The sequence below is a fragment of the Chiloscyllium punctatum genome, chromosome 26, assembly GCF_047496795.1.
Source record: "Chiloscyllium punctatum isolate Juve2018m chromosome 26, sChiPun1.3, whole genome shotgun sequence".
In the NCBI taxonomy this organism is placed as follows: Eukaryota; Metazoa; Chordata; class Chondrichthyes; order Orectolobiformes; family Hemiscylliidae; genus Chiloscyllium; species Chiloscyllium punctatum.
In genome coordinates, this window is record NC_092764.1 from 69,678,635 (window position 1) to 69,692,844 (window position 14,210).

The window sequence follows — 14,210 nt, forward strand, 5'->3', positions numbered from 1 at the left end:
TGGTGGATACTGATTAAACTGTAGCCTTTGAAAGGGAATTTAATGAAATTGCAAAAATATGGCAAAAGAACAAAGATTGACATCAACTCTGAAAGAGCTAGCACAAACTCAATGAGCCAAATAGCCTCTTCCAATATCTCACTATTCACTAATTACAGAACATTTAGTTAAAATTCATTTGAGCACAACAAAGCAGATCACCTAGATAAGTACAGGTGTGAATAAGGAGGAAGAAGCCCTTCAAATCTCTGCGAATTAATCAGATGAATTATACTTTTTCAATGCATTGTATCTTGCAATGATATCATTGAAAAAGTACAATTCATCTGAAATAAGTACTATTTTTAAAGAAGAGACTTTTACAACATTCAAAAACATTTAAATTTTTATGAACTGTCATGTGTCACAGTAATGAGCATCTTAATAAAAAGATCACGCTATGTCTGAGACAGATGCAATGTACTGGCAAGCAATGATCTATTAACAAGAACAGCCTGCCAGAGGACCCCTTCTTCTTTCCTGAAATACTCTATTGCTGACAAGTTTCCAAAGCAGGCTTGACTAATAAAATACCTTATGAAAACAATCATCAGTTCCATATATCTGACCAGGTAAATTAAGATTTTTTGTCTCATCCAATCAACATAAAATTGCTGTTTAGCCAATTACAATTTGATAATAAGCTACAAATATAGATGCCCAAATTAATTTAAAGTATGATTGGTGCAATGGCTATTTATGTAATATTCAGATGTAATAATGCTCCAAATTCTAAGATGTTGAGAAAATAATCCATTTCCTAGTCCTTTATGCTTTGATTTCAGTCACTGTAAGAATAGTGTATTTGAACTATTTCTTTGATTAAATCCAGTGTCACAACATATTCATGCAGAAGAACTGACATTGTAATTTTGCACAAAAAATGCCCATTTTCTTGTGCTTACTGTGTCACCAAGTTTTAGGGAGACAATGATTAGAGATGGTGTGGTTCCCTCAGGAGTGAGAGAAAAGAAGTAGAGAGCAAATTGCTTCAAAGATTAATTTTTTAAGAGATTAGCTATTGATTAAAACTAATAAACAATAATATTTGAAAGTAAAATAAATTACACTAAAAACAAAGTTTTACCCATTTCAACAGTAACTGTCTATAATGTGCCATCCATCACGAGGCGGATATTTAGTCTTCCAGAAAGAAACAGAATACTGGTGTGTCCTTCGAACACTCTAAATAAATAGCAATCTTGATTTCAAATCTTTGAAGACTTCATGAGCATATAGTTACTCATGGGTAACTATAAAGCTCCTCACCCTCTACCCTGCCTTGACCTGACCTCAGTCCCCAGACTTGACTCACTGGTCCAAGCTGACACCTGTCGACCCCTTTCCAGTCCCTTTGATCATCACAAGCTTAGTTTCACCTAACCAACACCGTACCTGGCACTCCCTTGCCCACCTGCAACTGCCACTCTACTCTGACGTACATGCTATCCTAACCCTTCACCCTTTCCTTCTCACTGTACTTTTTCAGTGAGGCTTTGGAATCTTTAAGATATGGCTGTTTAGAACATAGAACAGTACAGCACAGTAAAGGCCCTTCGACCCTCTATTGTGCCAGTCATAGAATCATACAACATGAAGGGAGGCCTCTCAGCTAGCTGGTGCCTGTCCTGGCTCTCAGACAGAGTTATCCAATTTGTCCTACTCCTCTATATTTCCCGATAGCTTTGCATTTTCTTTTCACTTTTTAAATACCTATCTAATTCCTTTTGAAAAATACTATTAATTTTCCTTAAACCTACTATTTCAAGCCAGATATTCCAAAATGTAACAATTTGCTGAGTGATAAAAGGCACCTCATCTCTCCCCTTTGGCATTTTTGCCCATTTTATACCTGTATCCTCTAGTCACTGACACTGTGGTCAGTGGAAACAGTTCCACACTTCCAACTCTGGGAAAACTCAACATAAATTGGAAAACCTTCATTGACTCTTATATAGCTTTCTTTGCTCCAAAGCTCCACAACATTAGCTTCCCCAGTCTCCCCACATAAATAAATTATCTCATCCCTGGTAAAATTCTGTCAAATTCCCTCTGCATCTTCTGGAAGTTCCTTTCTAAAGTGCCTTAGCCTTTGTTGGACACAGACCTCTAGCTGAGGTCTAACCAACGGTTTGAAAAATGTTCATCAGAACTTCTTTGTTTTTATGCTGCAAGCCTCCATCAAAAAAGTCAGGTGCACGGTGTGCTTTCAAGCAAACAATGCACCACTGAATTGTCCTGCCACCTTCAAAGGTGTGCGCATGCAAACTTTCAGGACTCTAAGTACTTGTGCCCTGTTAAAATGCTGTCATTGTCATTAGGTGTGCTTAATAAAAAAGACACTGAGATAAAGAGACTGGAAAGAATGAAAGGGAAGATCAAATAAATCCGGGAACAATCATGGAAAATTTGCAGACATGGCTGCTAAAAATTGGAAGATCAAGAGAGGTAATGAGTTGCACTTTAGTAAAAACAAAGTGTTGAAAAATTCGGTAGGTCTGGCAGGATCTGCGGAGAGAGAAACAGAGTTAGATTTCAAATCCAGTATGACTTTTCTTCAAACTCTTTCTGTTTTTATTTTCAATTTCCAGCTTCCAAATTATCCTTCTTTCAATGAGTTACAAGAAGTTATGGTCCTATGAAACTATCAGTCAAATATAGCATGCACTGAGACCAATTTTAACATGATGAGGACAATGGAAGGAGGAAAAGGTTTGCAATGGGTTATGCACACTTTTGGAGGAACAAGATAATAAAAGATTTAGAAATCATAACTCTAAAAAATACATTCCAAAACTTTGTTACACTGAAATCAAATCCACATGCAAGCTAGGGGAGATGGCAGCATTGTGATAACATCACTGGACAAGTTACCGAGGGGTCCAGGCCAATATTCTGGGAACACAGGTTTATACCTCACAATGACAGCTAGTGAAATTTCAATAAAATTAATACATTTGGAATATAAAGCTAGTCTTAGTAATTGAGACCATGAAATTACCATTGATTGTTATAAAAGCCATCCAGTTCACTTACTGTAAGGGAGGAATTCTGCTGCTCACATATGATCTACAAGCAAGTACAGACTCCTAGAATTGGGTTGATTCGTAACTGCCTTCCAAAATGGCTCAGTAAATTACTCAGTTCAATGGTAATTAGGTTGAGAAATAAATGCAAGCCACGTCAGCAATGCCCACATCCAGTGAAAGAATGAAGATTAAAAGGAAACACCAGCATAATACAGTATTGACGCTGATGGCAAGAGTTAATAGAAAAACTAGGATGATAATCCCTGTCTGGCATAACAGTACTGACATTAATTTGGTTTATACTTCCGGATGATGATGGTCTGACTGAAAACTGATTTATTCAAATCATTTCTAATTCCGGGCAGGAAACTTAAACTGCCTGAATCTTACCTTCTATTACCACGATGTCAGATAAATTGTCTTATGCAAAGTGAAACGTGCTTGGAAATCATATTCGAAACAGGTAACATGGCAAAAAATTTAAAACTTATGTAAAATATTGAACTATGTTAGCTAGCAATTGTCAAAGTACATTTTGTGAAATATTTCTCAAAGTTAATTCAGACCTAGCCATGGAGGTTACTTCACCTCCAAACCAAATAACAGGGAAGCGATATATTTGGATAGTTAAGGCATGACCTGCAACAAACCATGGAACTGAAGATCAGTGGCATACAGAAAGGTTGCATCAGACTGGACATGGGGTTGGATCTAGCAGGGTCAGGTCCAGTGGTGCCACTTCAGATTGTATTCTTGCCTCAACCTCAAATCATTTGGTGAGGGAGCTCGGTCAGAGTCAGAGGTGATTTGGGGATCCATTTAAAAGTTACTCAGGAATTAGAGTTGGTTTGTGATCCTTCATCTTTCCTAGGTAGCTATTAGGCTTCAGTATCTCAAAACCCTTCAAATTCTCCAACTTTAATGGACTCTTTCTGAGAATGTCAGGTAAGATGAATTGACCTTCGGAAAATTAAATTTAGAACACAGAACATAGAACACAGAACAGCACAGCACGGTACAGGCCCTTCAGCCCTCGATGTTATGCCAACCTTTTATCCTACTCTAAGATCAAACTAACCTACATACCCTTCATTTTACTATCATCCATGTGCCTAACCAGAGAAGCTTAAATGTTCTTAATGTATCTGACTCTGCTACCACTGCCGGCAGTGCATTTCACACATCCAACACTCTGTGTAAAGTACCTACCTCTGACTTCTCCCCTAAACCTTCCTCCAATAACCTTAAATTATGCCTCCTCATGATAGTCATTTCCACCAAGGGCTATCTACTCTATCAATGCCTTTCATCATCTTGTATACCGCTACCACCACTCATCCTTCTTCATTCCAATGAGAAAAGCCCAATCTCCCTCATTCTTTCCTCATTAGACATGCCCTCCAGTCCAGACAGCACTCCTCAGCATCCTCTCTAAAACTTCCATATCTTTCCTAAAATGAGGCGACCACAACTGGACACAATATTCCAACAGTGGTCTAACCAGGGCTTTATAGAGCTGCAGCATAACCTTGCGACTCTTAAACTCAATCCCCCTGCTAATGAAAGCAAACACACCATACGCCTTCCTAACAACCCTATCAACTTACGTGGCAACTTTGAGGGATCTATGGATGTTAACCCAAAGATCCATGTTCTTCCACACTGCCAAGAATCCTACCTTTAACCCTGTAATCTGCACTTAAATTTGACCTTCCAAAATGAATCACTTCACACTTTTCCAGGTTGAACTCCATCTGCCAATTCTCAGGCCCCGCTCTGCATCTTGTTAATGTCTCGCTGCAATCTCCAACAGCCCTCGATACTATCCACAACTCCACTAACCTTCGTGTCACAGGCAAACTTACTAACCTACCCTTCCACTTGCTCATCCAAGTCATTCATAAAAATCACAAAGAGCAGAGGTCCCAGAACAGGTCCCTGCAGAACACCACTGGTCACCGAGCTCCAGGCCAAATATTTTCCATCTATTATCATCCTCTGTCTTTTATGGGCCAGCCAATTCTGTATCCAGACAGCCAAATTCCCCTGTATTCCATGTTGCCTTATGTTCTGAATGAGCCTACTATGGGGAACCTTATCAAACGCTTTGCTAAAATCAATTAACACCACATCTACTGTGATACCTTCATCAATATGTTTTGTCACATCCTTAAAGAATTGAATAAAGTTTGTGAGGCGTGACCTGCCTCTCACAAAGCTATGCTGACTACGTCTAATCAAACTATGTTTTTTCCAAATAATCACAAATTCTGTCTCTCAGAATCCTCTCCAATACTTTGCCCACCACTGACATAAGACTGTAATTCCCAGGATTATCCCTATTCCCAATCCTGAACAAGGGAATAACATTTGCCACCCTCCAGTCATCTGGTCCTATTCCAGTGGACAATGAGGATGCAAAGATCATTGCCAAAGGTGCAGCAATCTCTTCCCTTGCTTCCCGAAATAACCTTAGGTATATTCTGTCTGGCCCAGGGGATTTAACTAGCCTCAGGTTTTTCAAACTTTCCAGAACAAACCTTCTTGTTAACATCAACCTCTTCAAGCATATTACACTGTCCTCACAAATCACAAGGTCCCTCTCATGAGTGAATACTGATGCAAGGTATTCATTAAGGATCTCCCGTACTTCCTCCTACCTTGTAACTGTCTACAGCCCTGTCTGATCCTTGATTCCTCAACCTTAAGTAAGGTTCCTTTTTCCTCTTGATTAGGTGTTTCACATCCCTTGATATCCAAGGTTCCTTCACCCCACAATCACTTCCTTGCCTCAGTAAGACAAACCTATCCAGCACTTGCAGCAAGTGCTCCCTAAGCAACCTCCACGTTTCTGTTGTGCATTTTTCCAAGAATATCTGTTCGCAATTTATGCTCCACACTTGCCCAATAGCATTTTAATTTCCCCCTCCCCCAATTAAATACTTTCCGATGCTGTTTGCTCCTATCCCTCTCCATGACTATAGTAAAGAGCTGTGATCACTATCACTGAAATGATCTCCCACCAAGAGATCTGACACCTGACCTGGTTCATTGCCAAGCACCAAATCCAGTATGCTTCCCCCCACCACCCAGTTGGCCAATCTACATATTGAGTCAGGAATTCTTCCTGGACACACCTGACAAAATCTGCCCCATCCAAACTATTTGCGCTAAGGAGGTTCCAATCAATATTAGGAAAGTTAAAGTCACCCATGATAACAATCCTGTTACTTCTGCACTTTGCAAAATCTGCCTCCCAATCTGCTCCTCCATGTCTCTGTTCCTATTGGGGGCCCATAGAAAATTCCCAATAAAGTGACTGTTCCTTTCCTGTCTCTGACTTCCACCCACAGTGACTGAGTAGACAAATCCTCCTCAATGAACTCGCTTTCTGCAGCCGTGTTACTATCCATGATTAGCAATGCCACTCCCCACCTCTTTTATCTCCCTCCCTATTCCTTTTAAAAACATCTAAACCCCAGAACATCCAACAACCATTCCTACCCCTGTGATAGCCAAGTCTCCATAATGGCCACAACAGCGTAGTTCCAAGTACTGATCCATGTTATCAGTTCATCACCCTTATTCCTGACACTACTTGCGTTAAAATAGACACACTTCAACCCATCACACTCACTGCAACTTTGCCCTATAACTGTCTATCTTTCCTCTCAGACTCTACACATTGTATCCACCTGTTCACCAGTTACCCCATTGTCTGATCCAGAGCACCGGTTCCCAACACCCTGCCAAATTAATTTAAATTTCCTGAGCAATTCCCAGAGAATCAGCTACACTGGGAATTCTGCAGGCTCTGACACACAATTCCAGTCAGCACTGCTCCAATGACTCTCTGACCATCAGAATATCTGGGGCAATTTTTGTATGGGTCGAGCTGGACATAAAAGATTTTCGCAAAACGTTCTATGGATTCAGTCAGCATTATTTTTGGGAGACTAAAAACAATTTCTCCATATGTTTTCAGCTATGTCAAAGTGTCTCAGCCACAGTTTGGTTTCCATTGTATCACAATTTACGAAACTAACATTATCGAAAGACATCATTATCCTATATCCTTGCACTTCATTTGTGGTTTCATTTGTTAACCAGCTTTGACAAAAGCCTCAAGGTGTCAGTTATCAACACAATAAAGTAGCTTTCTGTAAAATCTTTACTGAAATCAGACCCACCCCAACCGAGAAGAAATTCAATACTTTAAAAATGTCACAGGCAAAAATAGTAGCGTTATTATTCCCCAATTAAAATTTATGTGGGTGGGATTTCATAAATGTAAAACATAGATAATTAAAACAAGACAATATGGCAAGCTTTCATAATGTCAGCTCGTCAGTTGAGAGAGTGTATGCAACTTATTTAGCTAACAGTCTGCATAAACATTAAACACAGCATGTACGTGAGAATTAAGAGATTGCTTGTTTCTACCTGTTGATCAGTGTTAACGCTGTTTGCATGCAGCAGCACAAGAAACAAAATAGCAATTCTAATGTTGGAGTGCCATTGGAATAATATGGCCAGGTTGACAGAAATGTTGACTAGGAGAGAGAGGGAGAAGCTTTCCAATAAATGCTCACTGATCCATTATGATATTCAATCAAAATTTCAAATAAGAATCCATGGCATGTATTTACATAATCTCTAGTCCAACCATTTTTATTCATTTATAAACCCCCACCAGTTCGCATTGAAAATTTTCATCTTAAGATTCAATTTTATTCAATCATAATCCCCTCCAATCCGAGAAATAATCTTAACTTTTTGAACAATGCCAATTTATGCTCAGAGCATGCTCTAAGCAATCTGTTCAGGCATGAACACTTCTGAAGCAGCAGTAATGACAGAAGCCAAGCATAGCAATTTAGGTGAAGACAAAGTTATCTTCAGCAATGAACGAGGTCTAGGATATTCATTGGTATTATTATGACAAGGTTATGGACGGTGAAAAGCTGATTCAAGATCAACAACCATGTTGTTGGGGCTGGGGTGATTGGGATGGAAAGAAAGTTTAAGAGGTTGAACAATAAGGCTACTTGAGTGGTATCTTCCAAAGTCAGCATGGTATAAGTCAGAAAAATACTTTGGATCTGTCCAATTAACACAACCATAACAGAAATTGCTGGAAAATCTCATCAGGTCTGCCAGTATCCACAAAGAGAAATCAGAGCTAGTGTTTGTGTCCAGTGACCCTCCTTCAGAACTGATAGCAGCTTGGAAAAGGATGGTTTTTACACAGAAGATGGGATGGTGGTAGTGGTGGTGGTGGTGTGTGTGTCTGTGTGCATGGGGTTGGGGGTGGGGGGTGGTGGGGGTGGGTGCAATAGGTAGAGATAGAGCCCAAAGAGAGACAAAACCAGTCGGACTGACAAAGGAGTGGCTAAAGGGCTAAAGGTCAATCTGGGGAAATGAATAGCTGCTAATGGGGTCTGTTAGTGACTGACAGCGTGACACCAACCAATGTGATGCCAATGTCTGGTGTGTGGGAGTAGAGGAAAGCATGGGGAAAGATGCTCAAGCCCTAAAATTGTTGAACTCGATATTAAGTCCAGAAGGCTGCAGGGTTCTCAAGTAGAAAATGGGCTACTCCTCTTCCAGCTTCACTGAGCTTCACTGGAGTCCTGCAGCAAGACTGAGACACGGACACGGGCTATGGAAGATGGTGTGTTGAAGTGCCAAGCAACTGAAAGCTCAGGGTCTTTTTTGTGCACAGAACATTCTGCGAAGCAGTCACCCAGTCAGTGTTTCTTTTCCCCAATGTAGAGGAGATCATATCGTGAGCAGCGAGTATCGTAGACTAGATTGAGTGAAGTGCAGAGAAAACACTGCTTCCCCGGAAGGTATGTCTGTGGCCTTGGAGACTGAGGAGGAAGAAAGTAAAAGGGCAGGAGTTTCACCTTCTGTGATTGCATGAGGCTGTGACAATGTGTTAAGAGTGAAGGAGTGGACCAGGCTGTCCTAGAGAGAATAGTCCTTGCAGAAGGCTGACAAGAGAAGGGAGGGGAATATGTGTCTGGTGGTGGCATCCTGCTGGAGGCGGCTAATGACCCTCTGGATGTGATGTGGAGGTGCCAGTGTTGGACTGGGTGGACAAAGTCAGAAGTCACTTGACACCAGGTTATAGTCCAACAGATTTATTTGAAATCACAAGCTTTCTGGTGATTGTAATTTCAAATAAACTTGTTGGACTATAACCTGGTGTCAAGTGACTTCTGACTTTGCATGTGGATACTGATGGAAGACAAGGGAGACACAATCGCTCTTGTGGCAGGGGAAGGAGTCATGCCAAAGTGAGGGAAATGGGTCGGACCCAGCTGAGGGCTCTGTCAATTCCAGTGCCAGGGAATCATTGGTTGAGGAAGAAGTTGAACATTTCGGTTGCTCCCCTACTGAAGCTGGCATCATCAGAACAGATGCAACAGAGATGGAGGAACTGGAAGATTGGAATAGAGTCTTTACAGGAAACAGAGTGTGCAGATGTATAGTCAAGGCAACTGTGGGAGTAAGTGGATTGATAATGGAAATTAGTGGCCAGCCTATCCTCAGAAATGGAAACAGAGATGTCGAGGAAGGGAAGGGAAGAGTCAGATAGACCAGATGAAGGTGACAGCAGGGTAGTAACTGGAAGTGAAATAAATAAACTTTTCCAATTCCATATAAGAGAGGAAAGCGGTACCTAAGATGTCATTGATAAACCAGAGAAAGTTGTGGCTGGGGGCTGGAGTAGGACTAGAACAAGGACAACTATATGTGGTGTTGAAGAAACAGCAGTTCAAGGAAATAACATAGCATGGGGCAACTGGTCAGTGATATTTAGGCGAGAGTGGTCAAGGAAACAGAGAATGGAATAAAGAAAAATATCAATAGAGAAAGATGTCAAAGTTGAGATAGGATGCTCTCTTTCTGGTCAGCAGCCATTATCAAATTCAGGAGCAAGAAACTTAACAGCATTCGAAACAGCAAGCCTTTTGATGCAACATGGCAGAAGCTGTTATAGGGAGTTCCAGGTACAGTAGACAGATTCTGTGACTGACCAAACATGACATCAAAGACTCCAGTTTCAGCAGATCTCTGAAGTTCGCCTGATGAGAAGTTCCAGACTGAAGGTGAAAAACAAATACAAAGACCAAAGAACAGCACAGCACAGGAACAGGCCCTTCGGCCCTCCAAGCCTGCACCGCCACATTTTGCCTTTCCATGCTAAAACTGTCTTCACTTCCAGAATCCATGTTTCCCTTCCTATTCATGTATTCATCCAGGTGCTTCTTGAATGCTGCTGTTGTATCTGCTTCACCCACCTCCTCTGGCAGTGTTCCAGGCACTCACCAGACTTTGTGTGAAAAACTTGCCATGCACATCTCTTTTAAACTTCCCCCTACCTCTCACCTTGAACCTGTGTCCTCTAGTAATTGACCCCTCCACCCTGGGAAAAAGCTTCATAGTTTCCACTCTATCCGCGCCATTCACAATCTCAAACTTCTTTTAGGTCACTCCTCAATCTCCTGCATTCAGGTGGAACAAACCCAGTCTATCCAACCTTTCCTCATGGCTAATATCCCCCATACAAGGCAAAATCCTGGTAAGTCTTTTCTGTACCCTCTCCAAAACCTCCACAGTAGTGTGGTGACCAGAATTGTACGCAATATTCCAAACGTGGTCTAACTAAATCTCTATAAAGTTGCAAAATAACCTGTCTATCCTTATACTCAATACCACATCCAGTGAAAGCAAGCATAGCCTTTTTTACTACCTTACCTGCCTGCGCTGCCACCTTCAATGATCTCTGTACCTGCACACCCAGATCTCTCTGCATATCAGTACTTCTAAGGGTTCTGCCATTCACTAAACAATTTCCACCTGTACTTGACCTTCAAAAATGGACATTTGTCCAGATTTAACTCCATCTGCTATTTTTCTGCCTAACCCTCCATATCGTGCTGTATCCTTGTTGAATCTAGGTAGCTGTAACTTTGGGATTACAGTGCTCACTTTTGTTCATACCTTAACATTTTTCTCCTCTCTTTTGACCAGTTTTGGATTGCCAGGATCCACCACCTTGCTTTTAATTCCTTCTGGCAATTTGAAGGTGCTCTGTATTGCTCGATCAGTTGATTCCACATTGCTAGCAGCCATTAATTGCTTCAGAAATATTCAGCAAGACACTGCAAGACAAATGAAAGAAAAGTCAATGCAGTTTTAAGTCAAATATTGTGCTGTACAAGAGAAAGGATCCCAAGATGATGATGCTCTTCCCAAGTGCAAGATCACTGTGGTAAATTGCAAGCTTAACATGGTTCAAGCTGATAGCTCTGTGTATTTATCAACATTAGTGATATTTTTCCCAGTCGAAAAGTGTGGTGCTGGAAAAGCACAGCAGCTTTTCCAGCACCACACGTTTCGACTCTGATCTCCAGCATCTGCAGTCCTCACTTTCTCCTGATTTTTTTCTAAATTGACTGAAACTTTTGATAGAAACTTGTAGTCAGTGATCCAGTAGATTCAGAGACTGAACTAATTATATAAATAAAACAAAGATCAGCAGGTGCTGAAGAAATTAAATAAAAACTAAAATCGAGAGAGAAGCTCAGCAGATCTGGCAGCATCTGTGTAGAGAAAGCAGAGTTCAAAACTAGAATGCATAGGTTTAAGGTAAGGGGAAAATTTTAAAAAGGACCTGTGTGGTAACTTTTTCATGTAGAGGGTTGTACATGTACAGAACAAGCTGCCAGAAAAAGTGATAGAGGCAGCTCCACTTACGTTATTTAAAAGGCATCTGGATGGTATATTAATAGGAAGGGTTTAGAAGGATATGGGCCATGGCTAGAAAATGGGGCTAGTTCACACTGGGATATCTGGTCAGTATGGATGAGTTAGACCAAAGGGTCTGTTTCGATGTTGTATGACTCTGTTAAGTCCAGCGATCCTTCTTCAGTTAGCCACATAAATACTGTGAACACAAGAGCAGGTCAGAGGCTAGAAATCCTGTGGTGAGTACTCAACTTCTGACTCCACAAAGTCTGTCCACCATCTGCAAGGCACAAGCCAAGAATACTGCCCATTTGCCTGCATGAGTGCAGATCCAGAAACACTCAAGAAGATGACAACATCCAGGACAAACCACCCAGCTTGACTAGCATTATGTTCACTCTCTCCACCACTAACCTTCAATAGCAGGAGTGTTCACTGCAGAAATTCACCAAGGCTCCTTTGGCAGCATCTTCCAAACCCTCGACCACTACCACATTGAAGTCAAAGGTAACAAATGTGTGGGAAAATCTCCACCTGCAAATTCCTTCCAAGTCACTCACCATCCTGATTTGGAACTGACAACTCTAAAGAAGAGTCATGCTGGACTCAAAATGTGAGCTCTGTTTTTCTCTCTCCACTGATGCTGCCAGGTCTGCTGTGTTTCTCCAGCATTCTTTGTATTTGTTTTTGAAATAAAACAGTACATTTTTTACATTAGTGTTCCTATCAGAATGCAGGAAGGGAGACTGTAGGCATTTGTTCTTTAGGCTTTTTTGGCAAAGTCAGCCTGTTTGCTGCAAGTTGCCTTAAGTGAATAGTTTTGTATCATTCACCAACTTTAGTGGCACAGGTTGCTTCAAGCCAAGTGTACCAGTGTCCTACAGACAACAGCATCAAAGCCTTCAACTTTCTCATTTCACAAATTATCTATTCTCTTGCATATTGTGACACTTTCCTTTTCAAACTCCTTTCTTCTTCAATATTCATCTATCTCTGCTGCAAAGAAGCGTGTTTTTGTTTTTAAAAATCTGATACCAAAAGCTGTGCGGAAATATCACTTGAAAATTTATGTCTTCTGCTTTTCTTGTTTTAAAATGATAATAAAAAATGCACATTTTAAAATGAAGATAAGAATGTGCTATTTCACTGTCTCTCACAGAAGATGTGCATTGCATAGCAACTACCAACAGGCAACCTTAGCTTAGCTTCCCATTGCTCATTGATGACAGAATATAGTAACCACAGCTACAGCCACTGAATTTTTTGCACTCAGATAACTTGCAATTTTTGTATCAATAAAAAATGACATTTTGTGTGCCTGGAAGAAACAGTAAAATTTAATCAGAAAATAATAACATGAAATTAAAAGTACACCCTCTTTGCCAACATTCTTTAGATAAAGTTACTTCAAATGACAGTGTCCACACACAAACATACAAATTAGGAGCAGGAATAGAACATTCAGCCTCTTGAGGAGAGTAAGTGAGGACTGCAGAAGCTGGAGATCAGAGTCCAGAGGGTGTTGCTGGAAAAACACAGCAGGTCAGGCAGCATCCGAGGAGTAGATGTTTCAGGCAGGATCCCTCATCAGGACTGGATCATAAATGCTCGTCCAGCCAGTGACACTCATAAACCATGTGTGAAATAACAGTTGCGGAGATTTTCCGGCATGGAAAGCGGCCCTGCGGCCCATTGTGCCCATGCCAGTCATCAAACATCATCTATTCTCATCCCACTTTCCAGCACCTGGCCCGCAGCCTTGTGTGTAAATGGTGTTTCAAGTCTTCATCCACATCGTTCTTAACTGTCTTGAGAGGATGTTTGCCTCGAACAATCTTTTAGGCAGTGAGTTCCAGATGAAAACAAAATCCTCAAATCTCCTCCTGACCCCCCAGTAAACTGTCCCCGAACTTGTCAGCGCTCTACCCTCGGATGTTGTACACCTCAGCCACACACCCCCTCCCCCCTGCCTTCTGAGGAAAATGGAAAACAAATGTTGCCTAATAAAACTAAAAATGCCGAGGGTAACTTTATTCACCTCGCTCATACCCTGAGGAGGGTAAATAACCTCTGCAAGTGGGCAGCTCCTCGGCGTCGCTGGCACTGTGTTCTCCACCCGGCCGCCGACACCATGGCAACGCGCCGCCGCTGCCCACCTCCACCCGCCAGTATCGGGCCTCCCGATTGGCGGGCACCGCGTCACGTGAGTCATCTCCGCGGCAACGGGGCAAGCGGTCCTCGGGCCCGCCCGCCGTGTCGCCAGCGCCTCGGGGGTCTCGGTGTCCGAGCATGGCCGAGGTGAGTCGCTGCCGGCACTCTGCAACACTTCGTCCCCGCCACTGGCCCGGATAAACGGTGACTCTGATGAAGAGTCACCTCAAC

General features: G+C 41.7%; 1 protein-coding gene across 1 annotated transcript in view; it reads right to left on the minus strand.

Moving 5' to 3' along the window:
* The window catches only part of hydin (HYDIN axonemal central pair apparatus protein), an 869,275-nt gene extending 855,312 nt beyond the window's left edge, over positions 1–13,963 (minus strand). The window contains exons 1-2 of the mRNA XM_072547579.1: positions 13,867–13,963; positions 11,082–11,242 (exon numbers count right to left, since the gene is read on the minus strand). Of these exons, the coding sequence (XP_072403680.1) occupies positions 11,082–11,213 (132 nt within the window). The 5' untranslated portion in view covers positions 11,214–11,242; positions 13,867–13,963. The remainder of the gene's footprint in view (positions 1–11,081; positions 11,243–13,866) is intronic.
* Between the last annotated feature and the right edge of the window lie 247 nt (positions 13,964–14,210).